The sequence below is a fragment of the Corapipo altera genome, unplaced genomic scaffold (genome assembly GCF_003945725.1).
Source record: "Corapipo altera isolate COAL_440 unplaced genomic scaffold, ASM394572v1 308, whole genome shotgun sequence".
Taxonomy (NCBI): domain Eukaryota; kingdom Metazoa; phylum Chordata; class Aves; order Passeriformes; family Pipridae; genus Corapipo; species Corapipo altera.
Window position 1 is genome coordinate 1,857,688 of NW_020884925.1, and position 18,600 is coordinate 1,876,287.

Genomic DNA, 18,600 nt, shown 5'->3' on the forward strand with positions numbered 1-18,600 from the left:
GCCACAGTTGCCAGGTCATGGGAACACACGAACGAAACTTAATAAAAAAAGGCAATTAATCAGTTTAACTTCAGCCCATTCCTTTTCTTTCCTTCCCCATCCTCCCTGCCATTCCTGAAATCACTAAAATGTTTTCAAAGCCCGTCTTTGAAGCTCGTGGATGTTGAATTGAGCTCTGTTATTAGTAAAGCTGGGAAGGGTTGATTCCAATTCCAGCAGAGCTTGTGCAGGCAGTAATTATAACTTGGCTCCCTGTGCTTGAGAACTTGCAGCTCAGGGCAGCAGCCCTGATCTTATCGGCGTTTTGTAGTACAACAGTTTTCTTTATAATAGCATCTGTTTCACTTCCTAAGGCTTAACTCTACCCACAAAAGGAATTTCTGTGGATTCTCTGATAATCCTGAAATTGCTGCCCCTGTACCTTTCCATTGACTCAGTGCTTTCAGTCAACTCATGGGGTAGGGGAGGGGTTTTCTTGTTCACTGCAATGATCAGCCTCGCCCCTAAGTGGATATTTCAGCAGATTCCTGGCCTAAAGCCTCTGTCCAAACTGAAGCCCTGTAGCGAGGAGGTGCAGAAGGAGTTCGAGTTTCATGCCAGAAGTTTTTATTCCTCTTGTTTGGAAGGTTTTTGTCCTCCAAAGAATGGGCTGGGCGAGGCAGGGCAGTGTTTGTCATCTCCTGTCTGCTCGGCAATTCAGGATTAACTCTGGGTCTTGAATGCGGGATTGGAAACCAAAATTGCTCTGGACATCTGAGCTTCCCTCTAATAAGATATTCCAGGTGGTTAGGGAGTAATCCTAAAATAGGTGCAGATATAATTGCTCCTGAAGCCAGGCCTGCAGCCTCTTGGGGAGGGGGCGGCCCAGGGCACTCTGGTGGCCTCTGAGGTATCTGTGGCACAGGGAAAACTCCATGGCTCTGCCAGCAGCTTGGGAAGCTGGCCAACCCTTCCCAACACCTCTGCCCTCCCTCTCAGCCTTTGTATCAGGGGTTTGAGCACATCCAGTGCCACCTCTACCACCTTCTTCTGTGAGAAACCAGGGAAGTTCTGGGCCGTGGTAATGCAAGGGCTGTTTGTCAAACATCAGCAAATTCCCTGGATTTGGGTGGGGGGAGAGGCAGGAGTCTCCTCAGGGAATTATCTGCCTCTCTGAGCAGTGTTTTTTCCTTCCTGCCACTATTGCCTGGCTTATACAAAGGTCTTTTAATGACTTGTGAGGATATATTGATTTCTCAGGTTCCTGCCGTTCCTACAGAGGAGGCTGCTCAGCATAGGGTAACTTTTTGTTTTCCAAGCAGGAATGGAAAGGAAGCTTGATCCAAAGCTCCTGCTGAGCTCTCTTGCTGGGCAGAATGGAGCTTATTCTGCATTTGGAACACCTCTGGAGCTCTTTAGTGATTTACCTGTCCCAGCTTTGCTCAAGTTGACATTTGAACCGCTGCTGATATTTGGGGTGTCTGGTTGTAGCCTTGGCACAGCCCCAAAGGTTTTGGTGAGTGGAATAGTCCCTCCAGATCCAAGCTGAGGCCTGGGAAAGGGCCTGTTGGCGCTTGTGCTCTGTTCTCTGGATAAACACATCTTTATTCCTGTTGCTGAGCTGACATTCTGCGCTAGCCTGAGGCTTTGCCACCTCTGCTCCCCAAACCAAACCTGTGCTTTGTCCCCACATTCCCACAGCCCACCCTTACACTGAGGTGGGTGAGCAACCCTCTCCTTATCTCCTCTGATAGCTTAATGTGGGAATTGGAAGCTGGCTTTAAACCTTTCCAGCTACTACAGGAGGAAATGCTAATACTGTCCCTCACGTTGGATCACTCCGTGTCATGCCAGGTGATATCCATCTCTCCTGATTTTCTGGACATATGGCCAAACACTGATGGCTTCAGCTCACTTTAAGCTCCTTTTCTTCAGTGAGGTGTGGGGGAGCATTGCTCCTGTGCTCTCCAGAATCTCAGGATGGAGCTGTGGGAAGTAGGGTGCATATATTCTGCTTACTCTCTGTAGCAAACCTTGTCATTCTCTTCTAATTACCCTTTTTCTTCATAGAGAACCAGTAAAACTTGTTCTGTTTAACTTTTTAACTTCTGAAGAGTCTTTAATCCCTTTAAAAGTTTTATTCCTGGAAATTATACAGAGTTCAAACCCACTGGCAGGAGCAAATTATCTCCTTTAAGCCCACTTCTTTCTTGTCCCTGTCCTCAAACGTAGCGGAATAAGCTCTTGACCAAAATTCCCTGTGGAAGCAAGTGGTTTGCTTCTTGGAGCACCTATTTTAACACCACAAGCAGTTTTGCTGTCTGGATCTATAGCCAAATCCAAACTTGGGAAGGAAACAGCCAAAGAAAAGGGTCAGAAAACTGAACACCTTTGCAAATCCTTTTGCCTTGGAGTGTGTAAAGTTGAGGATGGGAAATATCTGCTGCCTCCTCCTTTCTCTTCCACTGTGTCTTATTCTGAGTGTTGTCTTAGGTTTGATCCAAGTTAACAGTTAGTGGGGTTTTAGGAGCAGCTGAATGTTTCCATAATTAGCCAAAAACCTGTGGTTTTAATCTCTGCTGGAGAGGGAGACTCCAGGAGAAAGGACACATGGGTGAATCCTCCTGTGAACAAAACCAGTCTCCAGATATCTTCGTACAGAGAGAGGGCTGGGAATTGATCTGCTGTAATAAACAGCTGACATAACAGAAGTGGCAATAATCCCCCATTAAATATCTTTCAGCTGATGGGACTCACTGGATAATTGACTTTCCAGCAGGAATTACTGGCTCAAACTAAATCAGCAGGCATTAGGGCAGCTCACTGCAGTGTGTTTGAAAGGGGGAAACGGAGCTTTGCCTGGCCTTGACGAGAGCTATTCATCTTTGTAATTCAATGTGTATGCCACAGCCAGATGACTCCAAGATTTCGGATATTGGAGCACCTCCCTAATTCCCATGGGGTGGTTTTTGGGGGTGCTGAAACCTCATGCTGTCTTTTCTGTCCTGGTGTTTATCAGGACAGGGCAGTGGAGCCTGCCTTGCCAGGTGGATCTGGCTCTTCTCTTTCCTTGAGGGGCTCTGCAGGAACTGCTGCACTGGAGCTTTATGGGTTTGATGGTGTAAAGATGCTTGGCCATATTTCACCATCGTCCTGGTGCTGCCATGCAGCTGGAGCTGCTGGTTTCCAGCCCTTGGTGGTCATTCCAGAATGATGATTTACCGAGTGGAATAGGCCTAACTAGACTAATCCTTTTAATGTCTAAGAATGAACCTTAATCCAGCAAAGCTGAGCTTTCCATTTCTGTGGGGAAAATCCACATCCTTCCAGGAGTAAGGGTCCTGGGTTGGCAAGCAGCTTTCCAGAGGGATTATTTCCCTCTTTCTGGTTGTAGGTTTGTAGGCAAGCATGGGGGAGGATAGCAGGGTTTTTCCAAGTGTGTTGAGTGTCATGAGGAGAACAGAAAGGAAGGATGCCAGGGGAGTTCTGGGAAAAAAGATGGACATGGGGAGCAAAAGCAGCATCTCTCTAGGTGTTGGACTTCATTACAGCAGAGCACCTGCTAGAGGGGAGTTAATATCCTTCTCTTTAGGAGATGAAGGAACGTGGCTGTTGGAGGTGTTGAGGACTTCCCTGTAGAAAGGTTTTCCCTGGCATCAAGACAACACTTTGGAGATAATTTCTGTGGGGGGGGAAAAAAGCCTTAGAGCTGGAAAACTTACCTTACCTTCAGCAGCTGCCTGGAAGGCAAAATACTACTTCCCATTTTGTGTGAGTGTCAGAGATCCCAGGAAAACAGGCTGTGACAAATACACGAATGCTCCCCACCTTTCTCGTCATCTTGGTCTAAGCCAGCAGCTGCTTTTGCACATTTTTGTGCCCCAAAATGCACACTGCTAGCTTTCTGGGATTGCCCACAAATTCCCTGGGAATCCTTTCATCCTTTCGTTTCTCTCTCCCCAGAATGGCAGCGTGACCTGGAGTGATGATGGTGATGGATGCCGAGGAAGAGAAATCTCACGAGACTTTGCCAAGGTCAGTCTGATCATGAGGATTTTGAGGAAGGGGTAACTTGGGGGAATTCTTCCCCTGATCCATGACGGGGGGTGACTACAGAGCCCTCACTATTGCTCTATGGTGAATTTGTAAGGATGTTTTGTCCTGCAGCTCCACCTACAAACCTGCTATTTTGAGCTATTTTGTTGCCTTTAGTCACTGGGTTATAGTTTGAACTAAGAATTAATAACCAGGCTTTTGACTTCTAAAATTTTAGTCCATACTCTCTCCATCTGAAAGGAGAATATTTTGTTTCTAAAAGCTGCTTAGTCCTGTGCTCGTAGATTTGAATGTGGCATCTGTGTGTCACACCAGCTGCAGGAATTCATTTTAGACAGAGCTGGCCCTATCTGCAAACACACCGGGGTGTTTTCTTCCCAGAGCTGGGTGAGAAAGGAGAGCTTCCCAGGAAATGAGCCCAAAAAGCCCCCCTCTTCTTTGGACTAGATGAATACCAAGTAGCTTGCAGCACCTACAGGGAGGCTGAAATATGTATTTCCCAAGGAATCTTTGCTTTTCCGTCGAGCTGCTCCACAAGAGTAGCTACAACCAGGAAAAAAACATTCCCTGGGGTGTTGCAGGGTTGTTCCTCGATGCAAACAAGAGAAGGAATTAAATTCTTCATGTACAGCTTTGTCTTCTGTCTTGTTCTGTATCCCCCTGGATCTCGGAGCCTCACTTCAGCCCTTCCAGACTGTCAGTTTTTGGCCTCACAGGGTTCTTGATAGGTGAAAATTAGATTTTTCTATTCCAGAAGTGGTTGTAAGATGACACTCGTGTCTGCCCCTTCTGAAAAATGAGGGGATAATGCTCACATGTAGTTCCTCTCTTTTGGAATACAGTGTCTATGGAACTTTATTTTAATTGCTTGGAGGTTTTAAGCCTTTTGGTAAAAGTTATTTCTGCAGCAACTTGATTCCGGGGTGGTTCCTGATATTTTTGAAGGCTTTTGGTTTGTTTAGAGGAGCCTTCCCTTACAGGCACTAGTAGTTACAGGAAAGGTCTATTCTTTCATCTCCTCCTTCAAGGCACTTGGAGTTTAGCACTTATGTGACAATCCTTGAAGGAGGGAACTGTGAGTTTAGGAGGCACTGCAGAGAGGTTTTACCTCTCTGGTGCCACAAAGGTACCACTGATCTGCCCCAAACCACTGTCCCCTTCCTGTTGGTTGTCTCCTCTTCCTTTCCAACTTGCCTTCATACTTTCTGTCCCCTTTTCCTCCAGGTGGCTTCAAACCCTGCTCACTGATGGTGCTGTTAACTGAGGTGAAGGTTGGAGTTGATGATCTTGGAGGTCTTTTCTAAGCTTAATGATTCTAGAAATCCTCTTCCCTTTGGGATGTCAGTCTCTGTGCTTGGATGAGTTACTGAGGGGCTGAGCAAGGCAGGGTATGGTGAGGGTCCTCAGAGGGTCACTGCAGCCCTGGCCACAGAGTTGCTCAGGAATCTTTCCTTGTTTTTCCTCTTTGCCTGTGGTTTCCTTTCACCCCTGCAGTGCAAACACAGATCACACACTGGAAGAATATCACTTTATTTTCTCATTGTGGATTGTACCTTCATTTTTATTTGTTTTCCCCCCAGCTCTATGAACTGGATAGTGATCCTGAGCGGAAAGAGTTCCTGGATGATCTCTTCATTTTCATGCAGAAGAGGGGTGAGTGAGCATTTGTTTGAACTCAATGAGTAAAATAGGGCAGGGGAGTGAATTCTTCCCTCCTGAGTTTGAAAGAGCAAGTCCAGGCCTTGAACCGGCAGATCAGGTGGAAGAGCAGAGCTGAGGCTTGAGATGTTTCTCTCGGGAGATGAGGAGTGCAGTAGGAAAGATCTTCTGCCCGGTAACTCAATTCCACAGGCACTATTTCTTTACCCTCCTACCCAATACTGATGATGTCCCTGCACTGAAGGTCCCCAAATCCCCGAGGACTTTTGAAGCAAGGCTGAGTAGCACTGAGAACTCTCTCTGGTCTCCCTTTCAGTTGACATGTCTCGTGTTTGATTTCAGTGGTGTGTATGAATGCCTTCAGAGCCATTGTCACTGCAGTGACATGCAAGCTGGGGACTGGGAAAACGGACACCAAGCCACCTTTTCCTGTGGATTCCCAATGTGTCGGCTTTCCAGTTAGGAATTCTGTGTAATGGAGCGTGGAAGTGCAGACTTGCTCATATTCCTCCCCTTGGTGTCAGCAACTGGCATCTCTCCCTGCTACAGGAGTGGGGATGCTGTGTGAAGGCTCTGGGATGTCACACAAGACTCTTTCAGTCCCCTAGTTACCAAAATTCAGTTCCCATTGCAAACTGTTCATAATTAACATGTATTTATATGTGGGGTATGGTACAAGATACTCCTCTCTGAACATTTGTGGTACTCTCTTCTTATCCCTCCAAGGGTGCCAGTTGTCTTTTGAACTCTGCATCTTCAGATCCGTCCCTCTAGGAGGCTGGATCACAAGTGGAGGAAGGGCTGTCCAATATTGCTCTTCATATCTATGTCCATTTCTCCTACCACATAGCTGACTTGTGTGGATTTTCTCTCTCCAGCAATTTGAGGTTATGCTTACAAGTTATTAAAAATTAAGAGCTGGGGTTTTTGCTGATATTTTTGGCTTTCATGTGCAGAGGCATAAACAGGATTAATTAATTCCCTTGCAAATGTTAACCTGAGCTCCCTTGTTCAGGTAAGGGCTGGTGACTGAGAGACAGGACAGCAATCTGCAGGGTGTGATTGGCAGCAACAAAAACCTCCAGATGCCTGGAGAGAAATCTGCTTAATACTTCAGTGTCTCCTTCCTATTCCCTTTTAATTATTTATAATTGACACATTCACAGAGCCAGGGCTGAGCTGGTCACCAGCTGGTTGCTGGAGGAGTTTAGCTTTTAATCAGCTGGGTATTTCCAAGTGTGTTTGTTTTGTGGAGACTCCCTCGTTTTTCCTGCTTGCCAGTAGGCTGATAATGAAATAGAAGAGCTCCACACCCATGGGGAAGAGATGCCGAGAGCCCTCTGCCAGAGGGGCTGGAAAGGTTTGGCCCTGCTCTGGGGGACTGGCTTGAACTCAGGGTACACAAGGCACTTATGGGCCTGCTTTTTACGTGAGCACCTCCAAAATAAAAAGGCAGAAGGACTCCAGGAAGCCAAGTTCCCTCAGGTTGGTGGGAGAACTGGACAGGATATGCTGAGGTGGCTTCACCTCTGTCCTTAATCTGAGCTGTTGTGTCTTCCTGCAGAGGAAGTATTTTGACTTGACATGTCTTTTTAGAAGCTGTGTGTCCACTTTTCCCATTCCTGCTCTTCCCAGGGTTTTGGTTTTCTAGTGAGCAGGTGGGTATAGCCACTGTGTCCTGTTTTGAGAGCTCTGCAGCAAAGCTATCATGGAATAATGATAAGGATTCAGGCCTCATTTCTCCTCCCCTTGCTTTATGGGCCAACAAACATCCTAACCCAAGGCTGAACAGCTTCCTTGTTCTGAGAAAGCCCCCCCAGATTTGGCTCCAACGTGGGCTCCTTGCACCTGAGAGCAAAGTGCTGCGTTTCTTAGCTGGTACGTGTGAAGAGCTGCTTAATTTGCACCTCATGTCTGAAGGGGATGGAAAGCAGCTCTGCCAATAAAAACATTGCTGCTGTAAAAACAGGGATTTGCTGCTGTCCAGGAGGAGCCAGAGAAGCGCCAGCCCCTGCTTGGGGCTGATGGATTTGGGGCACAGATCACAAACTGACGCTGAACCAAACCAAGCCCGATGTGAAAGATAAATGAGAGATTTCACAGGAGCTACCAAGGAGCTGGAGGGATGAAAAGGTTTGGTTGTTGGTGCTGCTTTAGGAATGTATCTCGAAATGGGAAGCCATGAAACAGCCTTAATGCAGATCAAATGTGCAGGTCTCCTCTGCCTCTGAGCACAGCAGGTTGTCGCTGAATGACTGCAGCTGCAAGTGATAAAATGGCCCTTCAGCAGCAATAATGATGGAAGAGGGAGATGAGAGGGAAGCTGTAACTCTTCCTTTGTTGGGTGTTTTATTCCTTGGATGTGTTTAGGGGAATGAGTCCCACCATGGCTGTGATTGAAGGGGCAGATGGGGAGAGGAGGGAGCGTGGCTGAAGGGAGTGATTGGTGTGCAGGACTGGCTTCAAAGCAGTGCTGGGACATGTATCCCCACTTCCACCTTCCCTTTCCTCACTTCTCCCACAGTCTCGCAGCAAAGGTTGTCTTTCCTGGCACTGAGAAGGGATAAACAGCTTGAGCAGTGCCTTCCCTCCATTTCCATTGCTCATCTGCTGTCTTGTGACACACTGAGCCTTGAGGTTTGGTTTTCAGAGCTGTATTTGGTGCTGAGGCCCTGGCACAGGTTGCCCAGAGAAGCTGTGGCTGCCCTGTCCCTGGAAGTGTCCAAGGCCAGATTGGATGGGCCTTGGAGCAACCTGGGGTAGTGGAAGGTGTCCCTGCTCATGGCAGGGGGTGGAACAAGATGGGCTTTAAGGTCCCTTCCAACCCAAACCGTTCCATGATATATTTTTAACATCCTGCTGCATGAGGGCACGGACTGAGGATTCCCTGCTAGTGCACTGTGGAGTGAGTTGCATCACAGGCACGGAAGCTGGATTTGTTCCACCTGCCTCTGAGGACACTGCAGGCAGGAGCAGTTTAGTAAGTGCCCTAAGTGCATCCATTCCAGTAACTCGGGGTATCTTGTGTTCCCACATCTTTTGTATTAACTGAAATAATTTTATTACAGAAATGTCTATAGCCAGATGGGCAAGTTCACTTACTCAGCTCAGCTTTGGCATCTTCCACTTTGGAGCAGTGGGATTGTTACATCCCTGGAAGGATCAGTGATCGTGCAAGACATTCCTCTAGAGGAAAGCTTTGCTGGGGAAGAGCTCTGTGTGCTGTGGTGTATTAGGAAAGGCTCCTTTCCAGGGAAGCTGCTTTGTTCATTTGAGGTCCTGCCTTTGTGAAACCCTCATAAAATGTCTCCAATTGTACAGCTCTACTAATTCTGTTCAAGGTTCCTGTGTGACCTAGGTTTTCCCAGATGGCTTGACCATTCTGGTGCTTGATGTGTACATACATAGAAGGGGCTTTGTAAGCCTGACCGTGTGGTTTTAATGTTTTCCTGCTGTTGTATGCTCTGGCTGAGCATTTTGGATGTGGAAATACAACAAATCCAGGGGATTGACAGCAGCATTTACTGATGGATTCTTTTATCTCTAGGCCAAGTGGTTGTTTATGCAATGTCTGTTTAGGGAATACGCTTCATTCTTCCACTGATTCAATTTTCCAGGTTTCTTCTTTTGATCCTCTGGAGATATTTTTGACTCTGAATTAAGCAATGTAGTTCTCTAAACGAGACATCAATAGACATAAATTCTCAGCATCCTTTGCTCGTGCTGCCTGCTTAGTGCTGCAGCAAATGCCTCCCTAAACAGCAGGTGATGCTCTGCAGTGGAAAATTCCCACTTGAAACACCGCATAGGTTTCTTCTGGACGGTCCCAACGAACCAGGAAAAGTGGTTTTCCCTGTCAAACCCTTTGATTTGTGCACAGCTACATCTCTGCCTCCTGTACTTCCCTTAAGAGCCTCTTTGGTCACCTGTTCTGACACAGAGTGAGAAAAATGGTGACCTGTGTCTTGTGCAAGTGGAATGCAACGGGGATCCATGAAATATTTTAGGTTTTTCCTTTCTGTTGTTTGAAAGAATGATTTTTCCTTAATATGTAGAGGGAACTGCCATTCTGGTTACATTCCTCTGTTCTTTAAGTGCCTGGAGCTCAGTGGCTGGGAACAGAATCCACCACTGCATGTAGTTACACACTACACTGCATGTAGTGATGGTAGGATTTAAAACAAGCACAAAACCAAGTGCCTGGGATCTCCAAACAACATGAATCTAGCTCCTTTGGGAAGGAATCCCATCCCTGAAATAGGGTTCCCTCTAGCATCCCAAAAATGTTGCAGAGAGTGTCTTGATGATCAACCTTAAGTTGACTTAATGATGATCAACCTTAAGTTGGTGACTAAGCCTCCACCAGAAATTGATATTTTGGGGAGTTTACCTGCAAATTCCAGTAATTTAGGAACAGTTATCAGCAGGTCTTTCCTATAAAACCTAGATTTGCTCCCTGTTTTTTATACATCAAAACATTCATTACAAGCAACTATGACAGGTTTTTTCTCTAATTTGGAAAAAGCCTGTAAGCTGCCCTTTGCAAAGATCTAAAAAAACCTCTTTTCTGGGAAAATAAACATTACAGTTCAAATAATTAATTATCCCTTGGTTTTAAGCTGATGAAAATGGTGTTTTAGAGTGAATATTGCTTTAGCTTCAAAGAAAAAATGATACTGGAAGCTGTGGTTGTAATTAATGGCAAAATAGTGTGAGGGGTTTGCTTGGTTCTGGCTTACAGGAGATTTGTTTTGAATTTAGTCAGGGTGAGGAATGTTCAAGCAGCTGAAATGGTTGATTGTGAACTGAGTTGGCACTGGCAGGGGGCAGAGGAAATTAATTTGAAGTTATTGAGTGGTGTTGCTTTGCATCCACCTTTCTGTAGCTTATTCAGGTGATTCCACCTGCTGTAGGTGAGGATCTGAGTCTCAGGTGCTCCTCTCTGGGTGTACAGAACGGAGTGATGGAGTCAGAGGCATTTTTTTCTCACCTCCCCTGCAGACTGAGGTGTTGAATTTTGTCACGTTTCTCCAGCACCCCAAAACTGGATGTTTGTGTCTCAAATCCTGCTCTTCTCAAATCCTTTCTTACACTGAGGCTTCCTCTTCCCCCCTCAAATTTAACATCACTTTTTTAAATGATTAATGAACTCCTGCAGAAGTGGCTCAGCACTCAAGAGATGACCCTGCAGATATCCAGGTGTGTTTCTACCTCTCCTTGCCCGGAGAAGAGGAGTTTTATCCCCATGTTTCTGAGGTCGTACGTGTGGAAACCCACCACCGCTTGCACGGGGGTTCAACATCTGGTGAAGAAATTGGTACTGTGGAATATATTGGACCCAGCTGGGTACAGGAGAACAAATCTCCACGGGATCTCTCTTCCAGGGGAAGGTTAATGTGGCTGGAAGCCTTGGCTAATGTGAGCGGGGCACTGGATGCCAGTTAAGGAGCCGAAATCTGATAAGGGACTGCCGAAATTCGATAAGGGGCTGCTGTCAGCCCCACTCAGGGAGGAGGGAGGGACTGATGGCTTTGAAGGGGTGCAGATAAGAAGTGGCCTCCTGTCAAATAGAACATGATTGATTACCCTCTATCCTGGCTCCCGCTTGGATGGAAGTGTCTAATGGGCTGCAGGCTCCAGATCAGGTAGTGACATTCCTGTTGGGAGGTGGGAATGCCATGCCCAGAGAGGTGGGAGATCAGCTGTGGCACAGCAGGGAGGAGAGAGGTGCTTTCCCTTCTGGATCCCTTTGCTTTTTTTTCTGACTCTGAGTGAGCCAAACCAACAAATAAAACTCAGGCAGCTGGGGTGGCTGAAGCCCCAGCTTTGCCTGGAGCCAGCCAGGATTTGTCCTTGGAGAGGTATTCAGGCAAACCAGGAGCTGAGGCAGCTCAGGGTTCAAGTTGATTTGCTCGTGTTCAACGCTGTAGAAGTGAGTTTTCCCTCTGTTTAGCCTGGGAGATCATAGACACCAAGTAATTACTCTGCCTCTCTTCAAAGAAACATGAAGTTCTCATCAAGATTTGGTTCAATATTATTTTAAACCATTGTAGACTTTTCCAGTTTCCTGGGGAAAACTGTTCCTTTTGGCTATCTGATATTGTTTCTCTTTGGAACATATTTAGAGTGAAAAGGGCAGCTTTTAAATCTTTACCTGTTACAAGTTATGGCTTAAAAATGCTCCTTCTATGCCCGTTTTTCAATCCAGAACATGTTTTATTGCAACTTAAATGTCGCTCTGCAGAATAAATATTTGGGATTCTTACCTCCTTTGCTCCTTACTATAAAATGGACACTTCTGGAGGTAAATTGGATAGGAAAAGAGGAAGGTGATTGGAAAAGCAGTGCTGCAGGATGGATGTAATTAAGTGTTCTTTGTCTCCTGCATGCAGGATGAGTCATGGCTTAGGCTGCTTGATGGTGGCCCTTGGAAGGGAATCTCCATCATGGAGGACTTGGAAAGCCAAGCAAACCCCTGAAAAATTAGAGGGAACTTATTTCCTATAATTTCGTTAAAAACAGACTCTGGGACAGTCTGCATCTTCAGGTTGAGATCTGACTCTGAAGTCTGGCTAAGAGAGGATGAAGAATGGGAAAACAAACCCCCTTGGGCAGAGTGGTTGGATGGTGAGGAAGATGATGGTCCCAAGTTCAGTCCCTCAGCAAGGGACAGCTGAGTGAGGGAGCAGAGCCTCCATATGCCAATGGCTTGGCCAAACCCCCTTCCCAAGGAGCTGGTTCATAGGTGTAAAACCAGCCATTCCAAGGTTTTCTAGGGTTCACAGCTTCCTCAGCTGCTTGAATAGCTTTTGAAGAGTGAAAATCAAACAGTTGCTGCCTCTCCAGAGCAGGGGACATTGAGGCCTCTCCAGATAAGCCCTTGAGGCTTCTCTTCCATCTGCCTGGAACAGAAGAGGCTTTTGAAGGGGTGAAATTCCCTTGAAGGACGGAGATGTTTATAGCTACAGTCAGCCTTCCTCCAGGAAAACTCTTTATTCTGGAAATCTGAATTGTAGCCACAGCTGTCTTTCTTAGAAAACCAGGAGCCTGTGGGCTATGGGATGACTTCCCTTCCAGGGTTTGTCTTCCTGAGGTCCCCCATCAACTCTGCATCTTTCCTTTTCCAGTGGAAAAAGGCTCCTTGTGCCCCCTGTTTGACTGATTCCTTGCAGGAATGAGCCAAGGTACCTAGCTCAGGTTATATTAAAAGGAAAAAAAGTTGTTTTCCAAGAAAACTAGGAGAGGAACCAGTCATCCTCCTCTCCCTCCTGAAGTCAGGCAAGGCTTCAGGCATACAGAATTTCTGAGAGCTGGCAGGAGAGGGAGGCTTGGAAGTACAGTAAAATGAGTTTGCCATCAAAAGGCAACAAGTCTTATGCTGTGCCCCCGGCTGCTGACCTTTCCCTCTGGAATTCTCCCCTCTGACCTCGGGATCATTAATCCTGATGCTGCCAGATGACAGTAATCCATCATGGCCCCTGACAAGCCTCGCAGCCGCCTGTGAAAGGATCCGCTTGGCTTCAGCATCCAATCGTCCCATGATACTCGTTTTTCAGCCTTTCCTGTTGGAGCAGTGGGGGTTTCCAATAAAGACTTTATCGCCTCGGCTTTCCTCGGAGAGGGCTGGGGGAGGAGAGATCCGAGGAAACGCTCAGCCACGGCCTGCTCTGGAAAACAGAGAGAATTTACCAAGTCCAAACCCAAAATCATTCTCTGCCCGATCTGGGCCTTGTTACTTGGAGTAGCACTACAGGAAAGGATGGAAAGGAAATTATTCCATCTGTGTGCTCAAGTGGAAGAAGGATGGAAGTAGTTTTGTCCCTGCTGTAGTTTCTCTTCTGTATAAGGAAATGTTATGGGGGGGAAAAACAAACTAGAGGTTTTCTTAGTTGATAAATTTATATGCTGTGTATAAACATATTTAACTTAATCTGTAAGTCTGTATTTCTATATAAATATCTGTTAGGGGAGTTTATATTTAGTTTACAAATGAAATTTCAGGACACTTTGGCCTTGTTCAAAAGCAAACCTGAGGAAGGGAAGGTGCCCAAGGGCTGGTGAGGTGGGGAGGTCAGATCTCAGTGCTGTTCCTGCTCCACCTGGAGCAGGCTCCTTGGAAATGTTTAAACCTTTATTTCCCACTGATGTAGATGATGTTTGTGCCTTTCCCTGGAGCATTTGGATAAATGTGCTTTGTGTGTTTTTCCAGCTGCTGAGCTGGGGGAGTATGGAGAAGAGTGAAGGTGTATTTGGGATAAATGCAGTATATTAAAAAGTGGATATTTCTTAATACTTCTGTATTAGCAGCTTGTTCGCCTGAGGAGCTTTATCCATGACCTTCCCTTTCACTCTCCATCTGGTCAGTGTCCAAGGAGAGCTGGATGAAAGTCCCTTCTATACAAGTTAATGCTATTCCCTAAATTGGATTGAGGAAAAGTGGGTGGCTTTGGGGGTGGCACCAAGTTGCTGGAGGAGTGGGGGGAAAGGGGCTTGATGCTGCCCCAGGGGAGTAAAGGCTTTGCAGCTTTAATTAATTAACGAAGGGGCGTTTTTGGGGGTATAAAGCCAGCCCTGGCTCTTCCTGGAGACCTCAGAGGGAAATATTTCCCTGTTTTCCCTTTGGGTGTGACTCTGGTTGCCGGGGCTCAGCTGATGAATGATAACTTGGGGCCGGTAACATGATCGTTCCCGGCGCTCCGCGGGTCCTCCGGGGCTGTCCCTGGGCTCTTAATCTGCAGTAACGCTCCGAGACAAAATGGAGGCTCCGCAGAAAACGGAGCAAACTGAGGCTTTTGGGGGTGGCCAGCTGGGATGGATGGAGCCACGGAGCGTTCAGAGGGTTTGGAAGCATCTCCACCTCTATTCTTCCAGGGAGTGGCCTCCTCTGAAATGCAGGAGGAGGATCAGCTTGTGGAATTACCGCTTTGTGGACTTTCTGCTGTGGGCAGGGAAGGGGTTGTTTGGACAAGGACATATCATATAAAATTATATGAATCTGATCAGGTGCTCCTGATGTTTGCTTGCCCTTTAAGAGTTATAACTTAGCGGGATTTTCGGCCCTTTAAAGTGAAAAAATTTACTTTTTTATCCACCGTCTCATTAACGTGTGGGAATTGGCACCGTGAGCTAATGCCTAACAGGCTTCCAAAAGAAAAGAGAGGGGAAAAAAATTCCACTTGGATGTATAATGAGGACATCTGCAGAGCTGAGCTCCTTTTCACTGAACAGAATAAAACCCATTTATAAGGGCCATAAACTCCTCTGCTCCGGGGCATTAAGCGAATCGCTGGCTGAGGAGCAGTGGCACAAGCCTCCCCTGTGGATTGGGTATTCCAATGATTGTCCATTACAGCCCTTCCCAGGCTTTCCTGTAAAGGCTGGTGCTGACCATTGTGGGAGACAGGATACTGACCTCAGATGGATGGCTCTTTGATCCGGGACAGTATTTCCTAGGCAAAATAAAAGGGTTGCTGCATCAGCTTTTTTTTCCCCCTTTCTTCCTCTCCGTGCCTAAATCTCATTAATTTGACTTCTAGCACTTCGAGGAGCTTCTAAAGGGGCACTAACAGGTTAAAAATCAGATTTGCTTTTCTGTTAATCCAAAAGATGACAGAACTGAGCAGGAAGGATTAGAGCTGGTTCCCTGTCCTGCCCTCAGAAGGACAGAACAAGACCTTGGTTTGGGCTCCAAAAGGTACTGGGATGCTTGGTGCTCCTCACAGCTGCTATGTGGCCTCATCAGTGAGTTATTTGGGAACATGTTGAGGGAAAAGGAGAGTGGGAGGATATAAACACTGTGTGAGCAGCAGAAAGAGCAGCCCTTTATTTACCTGTCGAGGTTGTAGCAAAAGGTTCTGCACGTGACTGTGAGGGGGGATGGAGATGTGTGGGGAAGAGATGCTCTCTAGTATCATTTATCCCTTTATTTTGCTGTTCCCAAGCAATCCAGAACAACAGATCCTGGGGAATAAGGGAGCTGAACCCCAACGTAGAGTATCTGGAGTTGCCTGGCTGCTCAGCACCTTACTGAGCACAACCAATACAGATTTTTATCTGAGACTGCCCTGAGCTCATAAAACTGATTCCTCTGTGCCTCAGCCCCAGGATTGAATAGTCCCAACTTCCCCTCTTTCTATTTTAGAAGTTGCTCGTTGCTGTGGGTTATTATTGGTCTGATAATTGCTTTTGCTCACAGGAAAGGATCTTTCATGGAAAGGACGTGCCATGTAGCTGCACTTCTCTGCCTCATTTACTCACTCATGCAGAGGCCTCAAGCCAGGCTGCAAACAGAGCTCCTGGATTTCCTATTGGAAGGAAGATCAATACCCCCAGCCTGCCAGTTTTCTTGGCCTCCTTTTCTCCCTGACTCCATGCTCCTTTCCCTGCTATTTCCCTGCAGGAACTCCCATCAATCGGATCCCCATCATGGCAAAGCAGATCCTGGACCTCTACATGCTCTACAAGCTGGTGACCGAAAAGGGAGGGCTGGTGGAAATCATCAACAAGAAGATCTGGAGGGAGATCACCAAAGGCCTTAATCTGCCCACCTCCATCACCAGTGCTGCGTTCACCCTGCGGACACAGTAAGTCAGGAGGGCTGACAGCAGGGATGGCCTGGGCAGGACCAGGAGCTGGGCTCCTGGATGTGGATCCAATCCCTTGCACTGCCCTCTTTTTTTGCCTCTTCAGAGTTTAAACTCCTCAGGGCACGGAGGGTCTTATCTGTCTCTGAAGAGCACTTGGCACAGGGAGGAAGGAGAGAGGGAGACAGACCTCCTGATTTTGGGCATCAAGTATGAGCCTGATCATTTCATGTGTGTTAGCACTGGAAACTTGGAATTTAGCAGCTCCTCACTGTGAAAATTGCTTTTCTGACCTGCAGTACTCGACTGGGGAAGAAAGAAAGGAAGAAAAAGTGGAATAAGCAGCAGAAAAATAACCGTGAAAGTAAAATGCCTGTAAATTATGCAACAGGGCAAAGCTGTGCTTTAGCTGTGAAAGGCTGGGCTCTGGGAATCTGCTCTCGGCTATTTTGGGGAGTTATTAGAAACCCCTGAGTCCCAGAGAGAGAAGCTCTTGCCATTTCCTCAGCCTTTGGTACAGCAGGCTGTTCCTGCAAACCTGTGTGCTAAAGTGATAAGGTTTGGTGCTGCCCAGTACAAATTACTTGAATAAGGGCAATTCCTCAAACTTCCTTCCTTGAATTACATGTTGTGGTCTGAGACCTTCATTCTTAGAATTTTAGATTCTCGACTGTAAAGGACTTGTGGATGATTCTTAGGTGGTATTTTAGATGTAAAGAAGTCCTGGATGATTCTTTTCTGCCCTTGTGGGTGTAGTAATATATATTCATGTGTTTTCTTGCAAACATTGAGTGAATTCAGGGTTTGAGCTTTGCCCAATGCTTATCACAGCAAAGGCTCCAGATCCACCGAGAACCTCAGGCTGAGAGTCTTCCTGCCCCCAGTGCTTGTTTCCATAGCCTGTAATTCCATGTTCTGCTGAGCAACTGCTGGAGTTTCCCTGTGCTTCCCTCTCCCCAGGTACATGAAGTACCTCTATGCCTACGAGTGTGAGAAGAAATCCCTGAGCTCCCCGGCTGAGCTCCAGGCTGCCATCGACGGGAACCGGCGGGAGGGCCGGCGGCCCAGCTACAGCTCCTCCTTGTTCAGCTACTCACCCACCACCTCAGGGCCTCCCTCCCTCCTGTCTCCCCCCAAAATCCGCTTCCCCATCATCGGCGTGGCACCAGGCAGCGGGACCAGCAACCCTCGGGTGTCTCCAGCAGCAGCCATCAGAAAAGGTCAGCTACTTCTACTTGCACTGAAACACAGTTATCAGAGAATCACAGAATCAGCTGGGTTGGAAAAGACCTCCGAGATCATCAAGTCCAACCCTTAATCCAACCCTGCCATGGTTACCAGACCATGGCACTGATGCCACATCCAGTCTCATCCTAGAAACCTCCAGGGACGGTGAATCCACCATTTCCCTGGGCAGCCCATTCCAATGGGTGATCACTCTCTGTAAAAAATTTCTTCCTAATGTCCAACCTAAACCTCCCCTGGCACAGTTTGAGACCAAGCTGCTGGTTCCTGGGAGAAGAGACCGATCCCCACCTGGCTACAACCTCCTGTCAGGGATTTGTAGAGTGTGATGAGGTCTCCCCCGAGCCTCTTCTTCTCCAGGCTGGACAACCCCAGCTCCCTCAGCCTCTCCTCACAGGACTTTGTGCTCCAGTCCCTTCACCAGCCTCATTGCTCTTCTCTGGACCTGCTCCAGCACCTCAATATCCCTCCTGAACTGAGGGGTTTCCATTTTATCCATCCAGACTGCTTTGGATTTGAGATTAGTGGGATTTGGGTGGCTTGAAATGACCTGCCTGTGGTTTAAACCCTTGCATGAGGGACTAAGTGACTCTCTCCTCCTTTTCCAGGTGACGGAGTGCCCTTGACCGTGTCTATGCCAAATCGTATTGCTGTGCCAGTGACCTTGAGTAGCCAGCAGGCAACTGTGGCAGCAAGAACAGCCACCCTGGAGCAGCTGAGGGAGAGGCTGGAGTCGGGAGAGCCTCCAGAGAAGAAGGTGTCGCGGACGACTGAGGAGGAGCAGCGGCTTGTCCAGCAGGCTCTGCAGCGCAACCTGTTCAGCATGGCACGGCAGATCCCCATGAAGATCAAAATCAATGGCAAGGGTGAGCAGCAGAGACAAAACACAGACAAAAATCCTTGGAAACTGGAGCAGGGAGGGGGGAAACGCTTCCAAGTCTGGAGTGTCAAACACACAGGCTGGGTTATCTCTCAGGGTCCCAGGCAGAGGGCGCGTCAAGAAGGTGTTAAAGTGGAGCACAGCAGCTGCAAAGCTGAAGTGTGGCAATGTTTTGTTGAGCTTTAGTGCTGGTTGTAT

At 47.3% G+C, this 18,600-nt stretch overlaps 1 protein-coding gene across 3 annotated transcripts in view; it reads left to right on the forward strand.

The window, feature by feature from the left end:
* The window catches only part of ARID3B (AT-rich interaction domain 3B), a 32,382-nt gene that overhangs the window by 7,637 nt on the left and 6,145 nt on the right, over positions 1-18,600 (forward strand). For all 3 annotated transcript variants that reach the window (XM_027657598.1, XM_027657599.1, XM_027657600.1), the window contains exons 3-7: positions 3,943-4,014; positions 5,616-5,688; positions 16,094-16,277; positions 17,238-17,497; positions 18,131-18,388. In XM_027657598.1, coding sequence (XP_027513399.1) covers positions 3,943-4,014; positions 5,616-5,688; positions 16,094-16,277; positions 17,238-17,497; positions 18,131-18,388 — 847 coding nt within the window. The remainder of the gene's footprint in view (positions 1-3,942; positions 4,015-5,615; positions 5,689-16,093; positions 16,278-17,237; positions 17,498-18,130; positions 18,389-18,600) is intronic.